Source organism: Theropithecus gelada, chromosome 14, assembly GCF_003255815.1.
Source record: "Theropithecus gelada isolate Dixy chromosome 14, Tgel_1.0, whole genome shotgun sequence".
Lineage (NCBI taxonomy): Eukaryota > Metazoa > Chordata > Mammalia > Primates > Cercopithecidae > Theropithecus > Theropithecus gelada.
Window position 1 is genome coordinate 50,992,462 of NC_037682.1, and position 22,657 is coordinate 51,015,118.

At 38.6% G+C, this 22,657-nt stretch overlaps 1 protein-coding gene across 4 annotated transcripts in view; it reads left to right on the plus strand.

Annotated features, from left to right (window-relative positions):
• Window positions 1–22,501, plus strand: part of COPB1 (coatomer protein complex subunit beta 1) — a 47,747-nt gene extending 25,246 nt beyond the window's left edge. For 3 of the 4 annotated variants that reach the window (XM_025355282.1, XM_025355285.1, XM_025355286.1), the window contains exons 15-22: window positions 4,663–4,890; window positions 5,368–5,547; window positions 13,978–14,122; window positions 15,381–15,500; window positions 18,747–18,892; window positions 19,776–19,865; window positions 21,329–21,484; window positions 22,122–22,501. In XM_025355282.1, coding sequence (XP_025211067.1) covers window positions 4,663–4,890; window positions 5,368–5,547; window positions 13,978–14,122; window positions 15,381–15,500; window positions 18,747–18,892; window positions 19,776–19,865; window positions 21,329–21,484; window positions 22,122–22,181 — 1,125 coding nt within the window. In that variant the 3' untranslated portion in view covers window positions 22,182–22,501. The remainder of the gene's footprint in view (window positions 1–4,662; window positions 4,891–5,367; window positions 5,548–13,977; window positions 14,123–15,380; window positions 15,501–18,746; window positions 18,893–19,775; window positions 19,866–21,328; window positions 21,485–22,121) is intronic. The other variant, XM_025355283.1, reaches the window with a different exon arrangement.
• The last annotated feature ends 156 nt before the right edge of the window (window positions 22,502–22,657 follow it).

Here is a 22,657-nt window from a genome sequence, read left to right on the forward strand (position 1 = left end):
ACACCCATTTACAATGGTATGCAGTTTGTCCTCCATGTTCACAGCTTCTGTACCTGCAGATTCAACCAACTATGGATTGAAAATATCTTTTTTAAAAAACGATAAACAGTAAAAATAATAGAAATTTGAAAACAATACAGTGTAACAATTATTTACATAGCATTTACAGGCATACTTCATTTTATTGCACTTTGCACATACTGCTTTTTTTTTTTTTTTTTAATAAATGCAGGTTTGTGGGAACCCTGAGTTGAGCAAGTCTGTTGGCACCATTTTTCCAAATAAGCATATGCTCACTTCATATGTCTGTATTACATTTTGGTAATTCTCACAATGTTTCAAACTTTTTCATTATTATTACATCTATTATGGTGATCTGTGATCAGTGATCTTTAAAATGTTACTATCATAGTTGTTTTGGGATGCCAGGAACCATTCCCATATAAAGCAGTAAACGTAATAATTGTTGTGTGTATGTTCCGACTACTCCACCGACTGGCTGTTACCCCATCTCTCTCCTCCTCCTTGGGCCTCCCTACTCCCTGAGATACCACAATATTGAAATTAGGCTGGTTAATAATCCTACAATGGCTTCTAAGTGAAAGGAAGAGTCACATGTCTTTCACTTTAAATCAGAAGTGAGAAATAATTAAACTTAATGAGGAAGGCATGTCAAAAGCTGAGGTAAGCCAAAAGCTTCTTTTGCCAAGTAGGTAGCCAAATTGTGCATGCAAAGGAAACGCTCTTAAAGGAAGTAAAAGTGCTACTCCAGTAAACATGGGAATGATAAGAAAGAGAAACAGCTGCTGGGCGTGGTGACTCATGCCTGTAATCCCAGCACTTTGGGAGGCCGAGGCAGGCGGATCACGAGGTCAGGAGTTCGAGACCAGCGTGGCCAACATGGTGAAATTCTGTCTCTACTGAAAATACAAAAATTAGCTGGGTGTGGTGATGGGTGCCTGTAATCCCAGCTACTCAGGAGGCTGAGGCAGGAGAATTGCTTGAACCTGGGAGGTGGAGGTTGCAGTGAGCTGAGATCACGCCACTGCACTCCAGCCTGGGAGACAGAGCAAGACTCCGTCTCAAGAAAAAAAAAAAAAAGGGAAGAAAGAAAGTTAAATAGCTTTGTTGCTGATAGCAAGTTTGAGTGGTATGGATAGAAGATCAAACCAGCCACAAAATTCCCTTAAGCCAAAAGCCTAATTCAGACTAAGACCTTAACTCTCTTCAATTCCATGAAGGCTGAGAGAGGTAAGGAAGCTTCAGAAGAAGAGTTAGAAGTTAGCAGAGGTTGGTTCATGAGGTTTAAGGAAAGAAGCCTATCTTCATAACTTAAAAGTTTGACATGAAGTAGCAAGTCCTAATGGAGAAGCTGTAGCAAGTTATCTGGAAGAGCTAGTTAAGATCATTGGTGAAGGTGACCACATTAAACAACACATTTTCAGTGTAGACTAAACAACCTTATATTGGAAGAAAGTGCCATCTAGGACTTTGGTAGCTGGAGAGGAGAAGTCAGTCCCTGGCTTCAAAGAATAGGCTGACTCTTGGTAAGGGCTAATACAACCAGTGAGCAAGTTGAAGTCATTGCTCATTTCCCATTTTGAAAATCCTAGGGCTCTTAAGAATTATGCTTAATCAATTAGCTGGCCGTAGTAGCAGGCACCTGTAGTCCCAGCTACAGGGGAGGCTGAGGCAGGAGAGTCGCTTGAACCCAGGAGGCAGAGGTTGCAGTGAGCTGAGATCGCGCCACTGCACTCCAGCCTGGGAAACAGGGTGAGACTCTGTCTCAACAACAACAACAAAAAAAAGAATTATGCTTAATGTACTCTGTCTGTGCTCTGTCAGTGGAACAACAAAGCCTGGATGTCAGCACATCCTCTTTACAGGATGGTTTACTAAGTATTTTAAGCTCACCATTGAGACCTACTGCTCAGAAATAAAAGACTCCTTTTTAAAATATTACTGTTCATTGACAGTTTTGCTGGTCACCCAAGGGCTTTGATGGAGATGTAGAAAGAAATTAATGTTTTCATGCCTGCTAACACAACATCCATTCTGCAGCCACAGATCAAGTTGTTTCAACTCTTACTATTTAAGAAACAGAATCCATAGACCATTTGTGGTAGTAGGGCAAAGTTGGTTACAATGTCCTACCACAGCAATTTCTGACATTCAAATTGGGCCTGTATAAATGGGACTCCTTTTGATTCCTTCAGCTTTGTATTATGTTGGTTATCTAAACAGCAGGTTTGTAAATTGAAACAGTTTCACTCACATCACTCGTATTTCCTTGGTTTTTGGAGACTTAACAGCTTGGTCTAAAAAAAATTTTTTTTTTAGATGGAGTCTCACTCTTGTTGCCCAGACTAGAGTGCAGTGGCATGATCTCAGCTCACTGCAACCTCTGCCTCCCGGGTTCAAGCGATTCTCCTGGCTCAGCCTCCTGAGTAGCTGGGATTACAGGCACCTGCCACCACGGCCATCTAATTTTTTTTGTATTTTTAGTAGAGACTGGGGTTTCACCATGTTGACCAGGCTGGTCTCAAACTCCTGACCTCAGGTGATCCGCCCACCTTGGCCTCCCAAAGTGCTGGGATTACATACAGGCATGAGCCACTGTGCCTGGCCAGGTTTTTTTATGTTTTTGTTTTAATTCCATTATAAGAAAAGCCATAAATGAGAGCCAGGTAATTTACAAGATATATTATCCCTTGTCAATTGATTTGATTTATGAGCAGTAATTTATTTTGTAACTCTCTTGTGGGCATTTATTCAGGTCTGGTCAGTGTAATCTTTATGTTTTTTAAAAACCTCCAATATTTTTTTATCGCAGAGTTGAATTTGCTTTCCTCTCCTGGTTGTGTCACTTCTGGAAGTTGAGAATGTTTACGGGTATCTGCTTAGAAGAACCAGTTTCTTGTAACATACCAAGTTAATAATGTTTGCACTGTTTGGTACAAGAAGTTTGGTTGCTTGTGATTTCACTGGCACTCCTTCATTTATGCCATTTCCAGCATTCTTTATTTCTTTGTGTAGGACTGAGTTTCTGGTATCATATATCTTTTGCCTAAAGAATTTGCTTTAACTTTTCTTACAGTGCAGATTTGTTGGCAACAGATTCTACTAGTTTTTGTCTGGAAAAAGTCTATTTTTTGTACACTTTTGAAAGTTACCTTTGTGGGTATAGGATTCTGAGTTTTCTGGGTTTTTTCCAGTAGTGTAAAGATAAAGCTCCCTTGTCTTCTGGCTTTTTGGTGAGAAGTCTGCTGTCGTTCTTATCTCCCTGGGTGGAGTGTGTGTGTGTGTGTATGTGTGTGTGTGTTTCTTCACTGGTTTTAAATTTTCTCCTTTTCACTGGGTTTCAGTAGTTTGATTAGGATGTGCCTTAGTGTGGTTTTCCTCATGTTTGCTGTACTTGGTCACTGAGCTTGTTGGGTTTGCAGGTTTATATCTCCATTGGGAAATTTTCAGTCATTTCCTCAGATTTATTTTCTGTCCCCTCCTCTCTTTCCTCTCCTTTTGGAGACAGTATCCAAGCCTGGAGGATATATACTTACTCTTCTGCTGGTTTTTCCCCAGGCCTCCAGTAGTTTTTCATGCATGTGTGCAGATCAATACTCAGTCAAAGGCAGTTTGGCAAGGGCATAGAGCATATGTGTCAGGATAATGCTACATGAGACTAAAAAATTAAGTTGCAATCACTTGTGGAAGACTTTGAATAGCAGGCCAAGTAATACGAACTTCGGTGTGAAGGCTGACCTTCATTAAAGGTATTTACATGGGGAGTGAAATGATTGGTACAGTATAAAAATTAAGATGGCAGCATCAGGTGATCACGCTTAGCAGCACCAATAATTGAACAGCCTAACTGTAGGTACCTTGTGATGCAATACAGTGTGAAATATAAAACATCACCTATCTGGTATTCTAATCAAAAGTATGGGATATTCTATAAAACAACAGGCCTCAGTTCTTTAAAAAAGTTACTGTGATTAAAAACAAAAAGGCAGAGAACTGGTCTAGATTAAGAGGGATGAAAGAGAACAATCAAATAAAATGCATGAAGCTGATCCTGAATTTAAAAAATAAAAACATTTTTAAGACAATTTAGGGAGATTTATTTGAATTCAGAGTATAGAAGTTGTATTTTGGGATTGTTGAATTTTTCAGGTGAGAAAATGAAATTGTGGTTTGTAGGAAACTGTTCTGACTCTTAGGAGATGAATGCTGAAGTATTTTTGAGGTGAAGACTTTTTCACATGTCAGCCCAAAAAAGTAAGTGTACATATATAGAATAGGTAAGCAGATGTGGCAAAATGTTAACAGATGGTAAAGTATATCATTCTTTTAACTTTTCTGTAGTTGGGATTAAAAAGGACAGCATCAGCATGTGAAGTGGTTACAGAGAAGGACTGGAGCAAAGGAAAACAGTTAAAAAGCCGCTGCTGTCTCTAATTGAGGATTAATGCAGGTCTTAGAGAGTGGCAGTTAAGAGTAGAAAGGAAGGAGAAGAATGCAAAAACAGATATGGACATAAAATCCAAAGAATTTGAAGTCCTATTCAGGTGAAGTGAAAATTTAGATTTTGAGTTATAATGAAGTGACATGATTGCAGTCTGAGAATCACGACAGTATCAGTAACCCATTTCTCTACTTTTTTAGTCTTTTGTTGCTGAGGCTATGTTGCTCATGGCTACTATCCTGCATTTGGGAAAATCCTCTCTTCCTAAGAAGCCAATTACTGATGATGATGTGGATCGAATTTCCCTGTGCCTCAAGGTCTTGTCTGAATGTTCACCTTTAATGAATGACATTTTCAATAAGGAATGCCGACAATCCCTTTCTCACATGTTATCTGCTAAACTAGAAGAAGAGAAATTATCCCAAAAGGTAAGGTATATATATATGATGAGGCAACAAAAGCGCTTTGTGTCTCTGGGTGCAGTGGCTCACGCCTGTAATCCCAGCACTTTGGGAGGCTGAGGCGGGAGGACTCCTTGGGGCCAGGTGTTCGAGACCAGTGTGGGCAACATAGCAAGCCCCTGTCTCAACAAAAAATGAGAGAATTAGCCAGGCATGGTGATATGTGCCTTCATCCCAGCTACTTGGGAGGCTGAGGAGGAAGTATTGCTTGAATCTAAGAGTTCGAGGCTGCAGTGAGCTGTGATCACACCACTGCACTCCAGCCTGGGCAAGAGAGTAAGACCCTGTCTCAGGAAAAAAAAAAAAAAAGAAAAAAGTGCTTTGTGGGTTTTCTTGTTGTTTTGTTGATTTTTCAGTCTTTATATGTGAGGGCTGTCTCTGTTAAAGTCCTCTAAAAACTATCTTTTCATATTAAAGAGAAACTTTGTTATATTCTCAACACAGAAAGAATCTGAAAAGAGGAATGTGACAGTACAGCCTGATGACCCCATTTCCTTCATGCAACTAACTGCTAAGAATGAAATGAACTGCAAGGAAGATCAGTTTCAGCTGAGTTTGCTGGCAGCAATGGGTAACACACAGAGGAAAGAGGCAGCAGATCCCCTAGCATCTAAACTTAACAAGGTAACAAAATGTCTGATAGACTCTAAATTACTTAAATTGGCTCCTTAAGGAAGTTGTTAGTCCTGCTGTTTTTAAAAGAAAGATAACTATTTTGTCAAGTCACTGTGATAGGTCCATTAAACCTCAGTTAAAACTCAAAAGCTGATGAAGTACCTTACTACTATATGTGATAGTACCGTAAGTCCATCAGATGGTTTAACTCGATCCAGTTGTGTGTGGAATCATAGACCAATAAGTAGAAGTTGAGGGAAGGGGATCCTTAAAGGTTAACTGAGGTTTTTAAAGGGAAGCTGAACAGGCAACAGCCGTGGTCTCTTTCCACACCTTGATCTCACCTTCTCTTATTCTCTGCCACTTTAAACAGAGCAATTCTACTATTATATTCTTAATATTTTGAGTTCCATATAGAATTTTATTAGGAAAATGATTCTTCTCCCTTAAATACATAAATTGAAGAATCAGTGATCTCGTTTAATCCCTCATCTATTAGACTGAACAGTCTTACATTGCTTTTGTTTAAGATAAGGTCAGTAGCAGAATTGGAACTACTAAAACAATTTCCCTTAAAATTGGGAATCGCTATCAATAATACTACATTTATAAAATTTTTTTAGTTTTTTTGAATTGTAGTTAAAGTTGCAAAAGATTTGCCATTTTAACCCATTTGTAAGTGTACAGTTCTGTGGCATTAATTAAATTCACATTGTTATGCAGCTATCTCCAGAACTGTTTTCATGTTGCAAAGCTGGAACTATGTCCATTAAATGATAACTCCTCATTCCTATTTCCCCTCAACCCCTACTTACCCCCAGTCACCATTCTACTTTCTGTCTCTGTGATCTTGACAATTTTAAGTACCTCATAGAAGTGGAACAATACAGTATTTTTCCTTTTGTGGCTGGCTTATTTCACTCAGTATAATATCTTCAAGATTCATTCATTTTATAGCATGTATCAGAAATGCCTTCCTTATTAAGGCTGAATAATATTACCTTGTAAGTATATGCCACGTTTTGTTTATCCATATATCCATCCCTGGATACGTGGATTGCCTTTTGGTTACTGTGAAGTATGCCGCTGTTAACACAGATGTACAAATATCTGTTCAAGTCCCTGCTTTTAGTTCTTTTGGGTATACATCTAGAAGCAGAATTGCTGGATCATATGGTAATTATACTTTTAATTTTTTGAGGAACCTCCATGATGTTTTTCATGGTAGTTACACTATTTTACATTCTTTTTTTCTTTTTTTAATTATTTAAAAAAAAAATTTTTTTTAATACTTTAAGTTCTAGGGTACATGTGCACAACGTGCAGGTTTGTTACATATGTATACATGTGCCATGTTGGTGTGCTGCACCCAGTAACTCGTCATTTACGTTAGGTATATCTCCTAATGCTATCCCTCCCCCCTCCCGCCTCCCCACAATAGACCCCGGTGTGTGATGTTCCCCTTCCTGTGTCCAAGTGATCTCATTGTTCAGTTCCCACCTATGAGTGACAACATGCGATGTTTGGTTTTCTGTTCTTGCAATAGTTTGCTGAGAATGATGGTTTCCAGCTGCATCCATGTCCCTGCAAAGGACACGAATTTTATGGCCACATAGTATTCCATGGTGTATATGTGCCACATTTTCTTAATCCAGTCTGTCACTGATGGACATTTGGGTTGATTCCAAGTCTTTGCTATTGTGAATAGTGCCACAATAAACATACGTGTGCATGTGTCTTTATAGCAGCATGATTTATAATCCTTTTAGTATATACCCAGTGATAGGATGGCTGGGTCAATGGTATTTCTAGTTCTAGATCCTTGAGGAATCGCCACAGTATTTTCCACAATGGTTGAACTAGTTTACAGTCCCACCAACAGTGTAAAAGTGTTCCTATTTCTCCACATCCTCTCCAGCACCTGTTGTTTCCTGATTTTTTGATGATTGCCATTCTAACTGGTGTGAGATGGTATCTCATTGTGGTTTTGATTTGCATTTCTCTGATGGTGAGTGATGATGAGCATTTTTTCATGTGTCTGTTGGCTGTATGAATGTCTTGAGAAGTGTCTGTTCATATCCTTTGCCCACTTTTTGATGGGGTTGTTTGATTTTTTCTTGTAAATTTGTTTGAGTTCTTTGTAGGTTCTGGATATTAGCCCTTTGTCAGATGAGTAGATTGCAAAAATTTCCTCCCATTCTGTAGGTTGCCTGTTCACTCTGATGGTAGTTTCTTTTGCTGTGCAGAAACTCTTTAGTTTAATTAGATCCCATTTGTCAATTTTGGCTTTTGTTGCCGTTGCTTTTGGTGTTTTAGACATGAAGTCCTTGCCCATGCCTGTGTCCTGAATGGTATTACCTAGGTTTTCTTCTAGGGTTTTAATGGTTTTAGGTCTAACATTTAAGTCTCTAATCCATCTTGAATTAATTTTCGTACAAGGAGTAAGGAAAGGATCCAGTTTCAGCTTTCTACTTACAGCTAGCCAATTTTCCCAGCACCATTTATTAAATAGGGAATCCTTTCCCCATTTCTTGTTTTTGTCAGGTTTGTCAAAGATCAGCTGACTGTAGATGTGTGGTATTATTTCTGAGGGCTCTGTTCTGTTCCATTGGTGTATATCTCTGTTTTGGTACCAGTACCATGCTGTTTTGGTTACTGTAGCCTTGTAGTATAGTTTGAAGTCGGGTAGCATGATGCCTCCAGCTCTGTTCTTTTGGCTTAGGATTGTCTTGGCAATGCGGGGTCTTTTTTGGTTCCATATGAACTTTAAAGCACTTTTTTCCAATTCTGTGAAGAAAGTCATTGATAGCTTAATGGGGATGGTATTGAATCTATAAATTACCTTGAGCAGTATGGCTATTTTCGCGATATTGATTCTTCCTATCCATGAGCATGGTATGTTCTTCCATTTGTTTGTGTCCTCTTTTATTTCACTGAGCAGTGGTTTGTAGTTCTCCTTGAAGAGGTCCTTCACATCCCTTGTAAGTTGGATTCCTAGGTGTTTTATTCTCTTTGAAGCTACTGTGAACGGGAGTTCATTCATGATTTGGCTCTCTGTTTGTCTGTTACTGGTGTATAAGAATGCTTGTGATTTTTGCACATTGATTTTCTATCCTGAGACTTTGCTGAAGTTGCTTATCAGCTTAAGGAGATTTTGGGCTGAGACGATGGGGTTTTCTAAATAGACAATCATGTCATCTGCAAACAGGGACAATTTGACTTCTTCTTTTCCTAACTGAATACCCTTTCTTTCTTTCTCTTGCCTGATTGCCCTAGCCAGAACTTCCAACACTGTGTTGAAGAGGAGTGGTGAGAGAGGGCATCCCTGTCTTGTGCCACTTTTCAAAGGGAATGCTTCCAGTTTTTACCCATTCAGTATGAGATTGGCTGTGGGTTTGTCATAAGCAGCTTTTATTATTTTGAGATACGTTCCATTAATACCTAGTGTATTGAGAGTTTTTAGCATGAAGGGCTGTTGAATTTTGTCAAAAGCCTTTTCTGCATCTATTGAGATAATCATGTGGTTTTTGTCTTTGGTTCTGTTTATATGCTGGATTACGTTTATTGATTTGTATATGTTGAACCAGCCTTGCATCCCAGGGATGAAGCCCACTTGATCATGGTGGATAAGCTTTTTGATGTGCTGCTGGATTCAGTTTGCCAGTATTTTATTGAGGATTTTTGCATTGATGTTCATCAGGGATATTGGTCTAAAATTCTCTTTTTTTGTTGTGTCTCTGCCAGGCTTTGGTGTCAGGATGATGTTGGCCTCATAAAATGAGTTAAGGAGGATTCCCTCTTTTTCTATTGATTGGAATAGTTTCAGAAGGAATGGTACCAGCTCCTTCTTGTACCTCTGGTAGAATTTGGCTGTGAATCCATCTGGTCCTAGAATTTTTTTGGTTAGTAGGCTACTATTAATTATTTCCTCTATTTCAGAGCCTGCTATTGGTCTATTCAGGGATTCAGCTTCTTCCTGTTTTAGTCTTGGGAGAGTGTAAGTATCCAGGAAATTATCCATTTCTTCTAGGTTTTCTAGTTTATTTGCATAGAGGTTTTTATAGTATTCTCTGATGGTAGTTTGTATTTCTGTGGGGTCGGTGGTGATATCCCCTTTATCATTTTTTATTGCATCTATTTGATTCTTCTCTCTTTTCTTCTTTATTAGTCTTGCTAGTGGTCTTTCAATTTTGTTGATCTTTTCCACAAAAACAGCTCCTGGATTCATTGATTTTTTGGAGGGTTTTTGTGTCTCTTTGTCCTTCAGTTCTGCTCCGATCTTAGTTATTTCTTGCCTTCTTCTAGCTTTTGAATGTGTTTGCTCTTGCTTCTCTAGTTCTTTTAATTGTGATGTTAGGATGTCAATTTTAGATCTTTCCTGCTTTCTTTTGTGGGCATTTAGTGCTGTAAATTTCCCTCTACACAGTGCTTTAAATGTGTCCCAGAGATTCTGGTATGTTGTATCTTTGTTCTCTCTGGTTTCAAAGAACATCTTTATTTCTGCCTTCATTTCGTTATGTACCCAGTAGTCATTCAAGAGCAGGTTGTTCAGTTTCCATGTAATTGAGAAGTTTTGATTGAGTTTCTTAGTCCTGAGTTCTAGTTTGATTGCACTGTGGTCTGAGAGACAGTTTGTTATAATTTCTGTTCTTTTACATTTGCTGAGGAGTGCGTCACTTCCTACTGTGTGGTCGGTTTTGGAATAAGTGCAATGTGGTGCTGAGAAGAATGTATATTCTGTTGATTTGGGGTGGAGAGTTCTGTAGATGGCTATTAGGTCTGCTTGGTGCAGAGTTGAGTTCAATTCCTGGACATCCTTGTTAACTTTCTGTCTCGCTGATCTGTCTAATGTTGACAGTGGGTTGTTAAAGTTTCCCATTATTATTGTATGGGAGTTTAAGTCTCTTTGTAAGTCTCTAAGGACTTGCTTTATGAATCTGGGTGCTCCTGTATTGGGTGCATATATATTTAGGATAGTTAGCTCTTCCTGATGAATTGATCCCTTTATCATTATGTAATGGCCTTCTTTGTCTCTTTTGATCTTTGATGGTTTAAAGTCTGTTTTATCAGAGACTAGGATTGCAACCCCTGCCTTTTTTTTTGTTTCCATTTGCTTGGTAGATCTTCCTCCATCCCTTTATTTTGAGCCTATGTGTGTCTCTGCATGTGAGATGGGTCTCCTGAATACAGCAAACTGATGGGTCTTGACTCTTTATCCAATTTGCCAGTCTGTGTCTTTTAATTGGACCATTTAGTTCATTTACATTTAAGGTTAATATTGTTATGTGTGAACTTGATCCTGTCATTGTGATATTAGCTGGTTATTTTGCTCATTAGTTGATGCAGTTTCTTCCTAGCATCGATGGACTTTACATTTTGGCATGTTTTTTTCAATGGCTGGCAATGGTTGTTCCTTTCCATGTTTAGTGCTTCCTTCATGATCTCTTTTAGGGCAGGCCTGGTGGTGACAAAATCTCTAAGCATTTGCTTGTCTCTAAAGGATTTTATTTCTCCTTCACTTATGAAACTTAGTTTGGCTGGATATGCAGTTCTGGGTTGAAAATTCTTTTCTTTAAGAAGGTTAAACATTGGCCCCCATTCTCTTCTGGCTTGCAGAGTCTTTGCCGAGAGATCTGCTGTTAGTCTGATGGGCTTCCGTTTGTGGGTAATCCGACCTTTCTCTCTGGCTGCCCTTAACATTTTTTCCTTCATTTCAACTTTGGTGAATCTGACAATTATGTGTCTTGGAGTTGCTCTTCTCGAGGAGTATCTTTGTGGCGTTCTCTGAATTTGAATGTTGGCCTGCCTTACTAGGTTGGGGTAGTTCTCCTGGATGATATCCGGCAGAGTGTTTTCCAGCTTGGTTCCATTTTCTCCATCCCTTTCAGGCACACCAATCAGACATAGATTTGGTCTTTTCACATAATCCCATATTTCTTGCAGGCTTTGTTCATTTCTTTTCACCCTTTTTTCTCTACACTTCTCTTCTTGCTTCATTTCATTCATTTGATCTTCAGTCACTGATACTCTTTCTTCCAGTTGATCGAGTCGGTTACTGAAGCTTGTGCATTTGTCACGTAGTTCTCGTGTCATGGTTTTCATCTCTATCAGTTCTTTTAAGATCTTCTCTGCATTGATTATTCTAGTTATCCATTCATCCATTCCTTTTTCAAGGTTTTTGGTTTCTTCGCGCTGGTTACATAGTTCCTCCTTTAGCTCTGAGAAGATCAACTGAAGCCTTCTTCTCTCAATTCGTCAAAGTCATTCTCCATCCAGCTTTGTTCCGTTTTTGGCGATGAGCTGCGTTCCTTTGGAGGGGGAGATGCGCTCTGATTTTTTGAATTTCTAGCTTTTCTGCACTGCTTTTTCCCCATCTTTGTGGTTTTTCTCTGCCTTTGGTCTTTGATGATGGTGACGTACTGATGGGGTTTTGGTGTGGGTGTCCTTTCTGTTTGTTAGTTTTCCTTCTGACAGTCAGGACCCTCAGCTTTACGTCTGTTGGAGTTTGCTTGAGGTCCACTCTGGACCCTGTTTGCCTGGGTATCAGCAGTGGAGGCTGCAGAAGATAGAATATTGCTGAACAGTGAGTGTTGCTGTCTGATTCTTGCTCTGGAAACTTCGTCTCAGGGGTGTACCCAGCCGTGAGAGGTGTGAGGTGTCGGTCTGCACCTAGTGGGGGATATCTCCCAGTTAGGCTTCTCAGGGGTCAGGAGCCACTTGAGCAGGCAGTCTGTTCATTCTCAGATCTCAGCCTCCGTACTGGGAGAACCACTGCTCTCTTCAAAGCTGTCAGACAGGGACATTTACATCTGCAGAGGTTTCTGCTGCTTTTTGTTTAGCTATGCCCTGTCCCCAGAGGTGGAGTCTACAGAAGCAGGCAGGCCTCCTTGAGCTGTGGTGTGGGCTCCACTCAATTCGAGCTTCCCAGTGGCTTTGTTCACCTACTTAAGCCTCAGCAATGGCGGGTGTCCCTCCCCCAGCCTCGCTGCTGCCTTGCGGTTAGATCTCAGACTGCTGTGTTAGCAATGAGGGAGGCTCTGTGGGCGTGGGACCCTATGGGCTAGGTGTGGGGTATAATCTCCTGGTGTGCCGTTTGCTAAGACCCTTGGTAAAGCGCAGTATTAGGGTGGGAGTTACCCGATTTTCCAGGTGTTGTGTGTCTCAATTTCCTTTGGCTAGGAAAAGGAATTCCCTTCCCTTTGCACTTCCCCGGTGAGGCGATGCCTCGCCCTGTTTCATCTCTTGCTGGTCGGGCTGCACCCACAGACTAGCATTGACTGTCTGACACGCCCCAGTGAGATGAACCTGGTACCTCAGTTGAAAATGCAGAAATCACCCGTCTTCTGTGTCGCTCACGCTGGGAACTGGAAGCTGGAGCTGTTCCTATTCAGCCATTGGGCACCCCCACTATTTTACATTCTTACCAGCAGTGCACAAGAGTTCCAATTTCTCCATATCCTTGCCAATACTTGTTTTGTTTTTTTGATGATAGCCATCTTAATGGGTATGTGAAGTGGTATCTCACTGTAGTTTTGATTTGCATTTTCCTAATGATTAGTGATGTTGAGTGTCTTTTCATGTGCTTATTGGCCATTCATATATCTTCTTTGGAGAAATGTTTGTTCAGGTCCTGTGCCTGTTTTTAAATTGGGTTGTTTGGTTTTTTTGTTTGAATTTTAGGAGTTCTTATATTCTGGAAACTAACCACCTAATCAGATACATGATTTGCAAATATTTTCTTATATTCTGTAGGTTGCCTTTTCATTCTGTTGATAATATTTGATGCACAAAAGTGTTTAATTTTGATGTTTAATCTATTTTTTTCTTTTATTGCCTATGCTTTTGGTGACAGTATTACATTTTTAAAGTGCTATACTTTGGGTGTTTAAATTTGGAGTGGGAGGGCATTTGTAATTTTATCTTTGTGGCATTACAATCATTTCTTACTATATAATCTGTTTAGTTCCTCAGTTTGTGGAGCAAAGACTACCACATGATTTGGATTTTATTTGTATCCTGAGTTTCATAGATCAAGTAGTGAGTTTAGATACTTACTGAGGGATTTAAATCAAAGTGTATCCAAATTTATTTAGTTGGTTAAATTGGGATAATGTTTAATGTATTTGCTAAATGTATTTAACATTTTTCTGCTATTGAACTTATAAGCTCAAAAGTCAACATATATAATACCTTATACTGACTTATTGAGCTTAAAAACAAATAGATGTCTGGATATCATCTTAAACTCTAGGACCTGTTATTTCTAATATTCTGTTTTCAATTTCCATTTCTGCATTACAAAACAATTTTATTTTACCTATCTCAAAATGACTTCTAAGCAACTCTGTTAATAACCTACCAGACTTAGTCATTTGGCTAGGATATGTTTGGTGAAATTGCATCTGTCATTTTATTATGTCTTTGTTTTTATTTTGATAGGTCACCCAGTTGACAGGTTTCTCAGATCCTGTATATGCAGAAGCTTACGTTCACGTCAACCAATATGATATTGTCCTGGATGTACTCGTTGTGAACCAAACCAGTGATACTTTGCAGAATTGCACATTAGAATTAGCTACACTAGGTGAGGAAATTTACCATTCAGGAAAGAGATTGTCACATAGTAGATCTTTATGACAGATTAAGGGAGGTGCACAGGTTTCAGAATAAAAATTCTCTCTTGAACCTTTTCTGACATTTTGAATCAAAGCTTAGTTTTTCATTTATCATTTAGTTCCCTTAAACTCCAGTTTTCTGAACCTCTTGTCATACTGACTTTTTTATGCTCTTGGCACATTCAGATGGATTCATTTAATAAGCTTAATATAGCAAATGTTAGTATTTCTAGATATCGTACAAGCTGTTTAAGTCACAGATTGACCAGGTAGCTCACTTAGTTTATTTCTAGTTGCTTCATTACAGAACTAAGTTATTTTCTGAATGCATAACTGTTAAATACCACATGTGACCAAAGTAATAAATCATATCACATTTAGCAATATGAGATGTATTTTTTTTCTTAATAAAGACACATGAGTCAGACTGCTTACCTCCACATCTGGTTTTGAAGTTGGAAAATACAAAATTGTATATGGGAACAGTGCAGTACCCCCATCAGATTTCATATGGCTTATGCAAGAGTTAAGGAACTTCAAGATATCAAGGGGAAAACATACTTTTGCCCTGTTGTCCTCAGCATAGCTTGATGGCTGTATAAAAAAACATGTTTCTTAAGCATTTACAAGTCTTTTTGCAGATTGTTTTATCTTTCTTCATAATGAAATGTATAGTTTAAGACTTAAGCTTTTTGAGAAGTTTGCATTCATTCATTGAAATAAAATGACCCCAATCTCTACAAAAAAATCAAGAAAATTAGCCAGGTGTGGTGGGCCACTCCTGTAGTCCCAACTCCTCAGGAGGCTGAGGTAGGAGGATTGCTTGAGCCTGGAAGATCAGGGCTGTAGTGAGCTATGATCATGCAGTTGCACTCCAGCCTAGGTAACAAAGCATGACCCTATCTCAAAATAAATAAATAAATGGTAGGCTCAAAGTATCCTCCCTTCCCACAAATTAAATATGGAATTACTCCGAGATGCCTATTACCTTTTAAAAGAAAATATGCGTATTGATGGTGAATAATAAGGATGGTTAAGTGGTTTCTTTATTTTGTCCTCATTATATTTGATTCATACTCTTCTCATATTTGTCCTTATTTTCCTAGAAACTATTAAGCTGCATACATTTAAGGTTTTATGGTTAATGTGTGTGTGTGTGTGTGTGTGTGTGTGTGTGTGTGTGTATATATATATGTTTTTTTTTTAACCATATCCCAACTCTTTCAGGGGATCTGAAACTTGTGGAAAAGCCATCTCCTTTGACTCTTGCTCCTCATGATTTCGCAAATATTAAAGCTAACGTCAAAGTAGCATCAACAGAAAATGGAATAATTTTTGGTAATATAGGTAAGGTGCTGTTTTATGGCATGTAATGGTTGAATATTTTTACTGAAGAATTTCTATAGTGAGTAGCTGGGGACATTGTATGAGGAGAGGATCTAAATCCATTTATTCATAATTTATGAGACACTTTCTATGGTACCAGGCATTGTACTATGTTCTGGATGTACAGAAATGAACCAGATAGGGTCACTGTCCTCAAGAAACTGTTAGGCAAAAGGAGGAGCTAGCTAAGGCAATATATAATTGTAGTCCAATGCGATACAGGATGGTTTATATACTGTATGCTTTGAGGTTAAGGAAAAAAAATGCTAACAGTGTGGAAGGCTTTATAAAGGGAGATGGTATGTTATCAAAGGATAATATTTTACCTGAGTCATTTGTTGCTAGACACACAAGGGCATCTCAGACCTAGGGATTAGCTTATATAGAGTCATTCAGTCAATAAGCTTATTTTATTGCAATTTCTGTCATAAGGATAGGGCTACCATGGTGAGGAACAAATGAGAGATTATGGTCGAGTAAGGGAAAACAGACACATAAAATAAATATGTGCAATATGTAATGGTAAGTGCTGTGAAAAAAATAAGTATACCTGTACTAAGTAAGGTAGAAATCCATAAAGGGATTTGGTCAGTTCTCAGAGTGGTGGGTGATTGGGAGAAAAGGTTAGAAAAGGCTTCATGGAGGAGCAAGTACTCAGTAGAAGACTACAGATAGACAAGGATGCACTTAGAACAAATGTAAAATGATTTGATATACTTGGAGTTCAGAATGGGTTGGAGGATGATGGCGGGAAAAAAAATGAAGTTCGGAAGGTTAGTGGGAGCCATATTTTACTTGTCATGCTAAGGATTTCAGATTTTATCTGTGGAGAGAGGAAACATTGAGGAATTACAAATGAATGACTTACAGCCTTATATCTTTTTGCGACAGTACTATAGAAGATTGACTGGAAGAGGCAGGAAGATTAATTAGTAGACTATTATAGAAGCCCAAGTGAGAGATGACAGAGGACTTGAGCCAACACAGTAGTGGAATGGAGAGAAGGACGAATATAACGTTAAAGATAAGGTTAATGATTGAAGAGGAAGTGGCTAGAGTAACCCTCAGATTTCCAGATTGGGTTTATTGGGTGGTTTATGTCATCACCAAAACAGGAAATTCAGGAGAGATGAACAAACTTTAGAGAGACATAATAGGTTAAATCTTGAGCAGGTTCGGTATTTAAAGTGTCTAAAGATATTCAGGGACAGTTTGATGTGAGTCTGGGACACGAACAAGAGGTCTAAACTAGAGATAGGCTGGGTGTGGTGGCTCACGCCTGTGATCCCAGCATTTTGGGAGATGGAGGCAGGCGGATTACCTGAGATCAGGAGTTCCAGACCAGCCTGGCCAACATGGCGAAACCCCGTCTCTACTAAAAATACAAAATGAATTGGGCATAGTGGTGCACGCCTGTAGTCCCAGCTAACTCGGGAGGCTGAGGCAGGAGAATAGCTTGAACCCATGAGACAGGTTCAGTGAGCCAATATCGCACCACTGCACTCCAGCCTAGACAACAGAGTAAGACTCCATCTCAAAAATAAATAAGTAAAAATAAACTAGAGATAAGTATTTGTTTAAAAGCCATAGGAATAGAAGAAATCACCTGGAGAGAGCATAAAGACTAAAAAGAGGGGAGATACGAAAACAGAATCCAAGCAAACGGCAACACTGAAAGCTTGGTCAAAGGAGAATCGCCTACAAAGGTATCTGAAGTGTGGTTAGAAAAGTAAGGAGAAACCTGAAGCTCCACAAGATAAAATAACTTTAGTTATTAGAGTGTGAAAGAGAGGTCCTTTGGTTTTGGCTATTAGTGATTTTAAAACATTTCTTGTGGGACATCTTGGTCAATGGTGGTAGGTTGAAGACTAAATACGACATGAAGAAATACAGGTAGTGTAGACTATTCTGAGTGTAGGAACTTGGCTTTGATAGAAAAAAGAAAGGGCAGTACCAAGAAGAGAAGGCAAGAATGAGTGAGGATTTATTTTTTGAAGATAACAGAGAACCTCAAGTATATTTATAGACTATAAGGGAAGAAAGTTGGTAGAGAATGGGAAAGTAAAGACATAAGAATGAAAGAGATAATGATTGGAGTGGGGTCCTGGACCAAAGCAGGAATCACAGATGGCAGGAAGTATTAATCTTGAAGAAAAGAGGCAGTACTTCTCTGATACGTATGAGAGGGAAGGATATGAGAGTGGATTCCAAGAGAGAGTTGTTTTTAGATGTGGGGCTGAAATTAAAGGAGCTTATTCTTGGTAGCCTCAGTTTTCTCTGAAAGAGTGTAAGAATGTCAAGAAAAGAGCCTAGAAAGAGGAATGTAGGCTCCAATCAGATTATAACTCTACTTTGGAAGAGATGGTCATAGAAGCAAATATAGTCAGCCTTCTGTATCCTATCCATGGGTTCCACATCCATGTCTTCAACCAGCCACGAACTAAAAATATTTAAGAAATAAAAATGGATGATTGTGTCTATACTGAACATATATAGACTTTTTTCCTTGTCATTATATCCTAAACAATACAGTATAACTATTTACATAGCATTTATGTTGTATTAGGTACTATAAGTAAGCTAGAGATGATTTAAAATATATGAGAAGATGTGTATAGGTTATGCAAATACTATGCCATTTAATATCAGGGACTTGAACATCTATAGATTTCGGTATCCATAGGGAATCCTTGAAGCAATTCCCCGTTAATACTGAGGGATGAGTAATCTTGTATCATTAAGTAGTGTGGGTCAGCAATATTTATTCAAAAGTATTAGTTAAGCACCTCCTATGGGAACATCATCTACTTGTATATCCACTGCAGTGCCTAGTATGCTGCAACTGCTATGTAAGTACTCACTGAATTGAATTATTTGTTTAACCACAAAAAACAAAGTGTGCCAGAGTTTGAATCCTATCCCCACCACTTATCAGTTGTGTGGTCTGGAACAACTTACTTAACTTCTCTGTGCTTTCATTTCCTCTTATGTAAGATGGAAAATAATAATACTGTCAATAGAATTGATGGGAGTATTAAACAAGTAATATTTGGAAAGCATGCAGAATAGAGCACTGTACATAATAAGTATTATATAAACAATCTTATTGTTAATAGTGTAGTTATTTGGATATTTGGATATTAAGATTTTTTAAATTCAAGTTTGCCCCAGTGATTGCGAATCTTTTTGTATGTTTAATAATTGCAGTTTATGATGTCTCTGGAGCAGCAAGTGACAGAAATTGTGTGGTTCTCAGTGATATTCACATTGACATCATGGACTATATCCAGCCTGCAACTTGCACTGATGCAGAATTCCGTCAGATGTGGGCCGAATTTGAATGGGAGAACAAAGTTAGTCCTTGGGAGATTTTCTTATACTCCTTTATCTTTCTTCCTTTTGCCTGCTGTTGAGGAGTCTGCTAATAAAATTAATCTCGCTAAAAAGTGTGTTAACATGAAAAGCAAATAGTCTTTCAGTATCTGTTCTTGCAAATTAGCCTTAACTAAAAATCATGTAAGTAGTTTGGTAATTTGCTGTTATAAATTGATTAGAGTAGCAGTTCTATAGCTAATCTGATAGGTTTAGACATTATAGATAATATTCCATCCCTTCTATGTATGACCAAGAGTTTACCATTTAATCTAGTGCCCAAAAAAGGCTTTACAAAGTTCATGGTCTGTTGAGGAGCCTTGACTTTTATTAGAAATATTCTATATGAGGCTGGGCACATATCATGCCTGTAATCCCATCACTTTGGGAGGTCAAGGCAGGGAGATTGCTCACGCTCAGGAGTTCTAGACCAGCCTGAGCAAAATGGTGAAACTCCATCTCTACAAAAAAGAACAAAAATTAGCCCAGTGTGGTGGCGCATGCCTGTAGTCCCAGCTACTTCGGAGACTGAGGTGGGAGGATCACTTGAACGTGGGAGGTTGAGGCTGCAGTGAGCTGAAATCATGCTACTGCACTCCAGCCTGGGTGACAGAGTGAGACCCTGTCTCAAAAAAAAAGAAATATTCTGTGTGTTTCATACTGAATCTCTGTGAAGGTATCTTTATTGGGAAGTACTGATACCAACCTACAGCTTGTTGGATTTTAAAGATGTTATTTAGTTTCTTGGTGTCTACTCTTTCCAACCTAAACAGTTGGAACAAGTTTTTAATAAGACATACCAGTGATTCACAGCTTTCTCATAGTAAGATTTATGATCTCCTTGACTTTTTTTCCTCTCTACAGGTGACAGTTAACACCAATATGATTGATTTAAATGACTACTTACAGCACATATTAAAGTCAACCAATATGAAATGCCTGACTCCAGAAAAGGTAAAATTTGACTAGGAAATTCTGAAATCTGATGGAATGGTAGAGTAGGTTCCTGGCCTTCCTGTATTTCCTCTAGCACATTTTTGTTATTCAACATGCAGTGCCATTCTGGGGTGTCTAAAAGAGGTTATCCCATGGAATGTTTGAGTCTGCTTACCTCTTTCTATTGGAATATGCCATCCTAGTGCAGTGACCCAACCGAATAGTCAGATTAATTTTTTTTTTTCTTTTCAGTCTTCTCCCCCATTCAGCTAGAGGCACATTCTAAAATAGTTTATGCTGCGCATGGTGGCTCATTCCTGTGATCCTAGCACTTTGGGAGGCTGAGGCGGGCAGATCACCTGAGGTCACGAGTTTGAGACCAGCCTGGCCAATATGGTGAAACCCCGTCTCTACTAAAAATACAAAAATTACCCAGGCGGGATGCTGTGTGCCTGTAATCCCAGCTACTTGGGAGATTGAGGCAGGAGAATCACCTGAACCCCAGGGGGTGGAGGTTGCAGTGAGCCGCGATCGCACCACTGCATTCCAACGTGGGCGACAGAGTGAAACTCTCTCAAAAAGATAAATTAAAATCGTTTATTTGTAATACTGGATTAGAAAATGTCCATGAGCTCTTCCGTGGGCTCTGATTGTTGGTTAAAATATATGTGCTCTAATACTTTTTGCTATGTTTGTGTGTGTATGAAAAAAACTAGAAAAAAAAATGAAGCTGGAGCACTAAGGAACTTTTTTTCTTTATGTAAAATTTCTATAATGTTATAATATTCATTTTATAAATAAAATAATGTCTGCTACCAAACAGGTAGGTTTTAATTTATATATTACTTTATTTAGCATATACTGAGTCCAACAAAAGTAGTCTCTTCCTTCATGGCACTTAAGGTCTGATATGGGAGGCAGTCAAGCACGTTAAGTAAACAGAATATATAAATACAAATCAGAATAAGAACTATTTAACGTCAGATTTACTGAGGTATAATACACAGTAAAATTCACACTTTTTACCTGTATAGTTGAGTTTTGACAAACTCATAAGATTGTGTAACCACCACCACTTAAGTACCGTTTTAAGTGATAAATAACCTGTGGGGCCAGGTGTGGTGGCTCACATCTGTAATTCCAGCATTTTGGGAGGCCTAGGGGGGCAGATGACTTGAGGTCAGGAGTTCAAGACCAGCATGGCCAAGGTGAAACCCAGTCTCTACTAAAAATACAAACATTAGCCAGGTGTGGTGGTGCACGCCTGTAATCTCAGCTACTCGGGAGGGTGAGGCAGGAGAATCGCTTGAACCTAGGAGGGGGAGGTTGTAATGAGCTGAGATCACGCCACTCCACTCTAGCTCCAGCCTGGGCAACAGAGTGAGACTCTGTCTCAAGAAAAAAAAAAAAAAAAAATCGTCTATGCTGTTTTGCCTCTATGTAGGTATCTGGTAATGAATTTATCACAATTTTTTTTCCAGGCCCTTTCTGGTTATTGTGGCTTTATGGCAGCCAACCTTTATGCTCGTTCCATATTTGGTGAAGATGCACTTGCAAATGTCAGCATTGAGAAGCCAATTCACCAGGGACCAGATGCTGCTGTTACTGGCCATATAAGAATTCGTGCAAAGAGTCAGGTAACAATTCCTTTTTTTTGAGAGCCTCTCTGGACTGACAAGGGGGGAGGAATTTATGACTTTATTATTTCTATATGTAATATCTTTTTAGCATTACATGCATATACACATATAACAATAATATTATCTGAATAGAAGTATAACTTTTCTCGTTAAAATTTCTCACCTTTTGGGCCCCTCATTCTGGGATATTTGCCTGAAACCAGATTGATTCCTATGGGGTGTTTGTGAAATGGGTTCTCTAGAAGTTTTTGAAAGCCAAGGTGTAAATCTAGTGACTAATTAGCCGGGCATGGTAGCACACAACTGTAATCCCAGCTACTCGGGAGGCTGAGGCAGGAGAATCGCTTGAACCCAGGAGGTGGAGGTTGCAGTGAGCCAAGATCGTGCCATTGCACTCCAGCCTGAGTGACAGAGTAAGACTTCGTCTCAAAAAAAAAAAAAAAAAATCTAGTGACTGCTTGAAAATCTAGCACTAAAAGGTGATTAACCCAGCAAAGTTTTGGTGAGTCTGTTTGGTATGTCCTTGGTTTTATTGTTGATAATGGTGTCATTGAATTGGGGCTTAATAATATGGAATAACCTACTGATTGTACATAGTTTAAATAATTATAAATATCTTCATTTTTCTTTACAGGGAATGGCCTTAAGTCTTGGAGATAAAATCAACTTGTCACAGAAGAAAACTAGTATATAAAAAATAAAAAGTCCTTGAAGCTTTACAGTTAATTTAGTTATGGGCTTACTGGACTCCAACATCTTTTGTACTCTTTCATGCTTATATGTTATATAGAATTTGAGTTCATGCTGAATGCATTTCAGCCAATAATTTATAACCTTTCCCTTAAATCAAGATTGAGTTTAAAATTATAGTTTGTCTTTTGTCTTAACAGTTCTGAATGCTATCCTCAAAGTATATGTTTCTCTCATGTACCAAGACCTTTTCACAGTACAATAAACAGATCTATTCGTACATTTTTGTTATTTTATAAATAAATGATTACATAATTTTAGTTATGTGACAATGGATTTCTTTTAGTTGGGTTATAAATTTCTATTACAAATTTAAATTACTGAGTTGTGAATATATGCAGCTTTATTAAGAGAATTTACAAATTCAATGATATAAAATAAGGTAGGCCTTGATTCACTTAGTTGTTTTTTACCTATTTA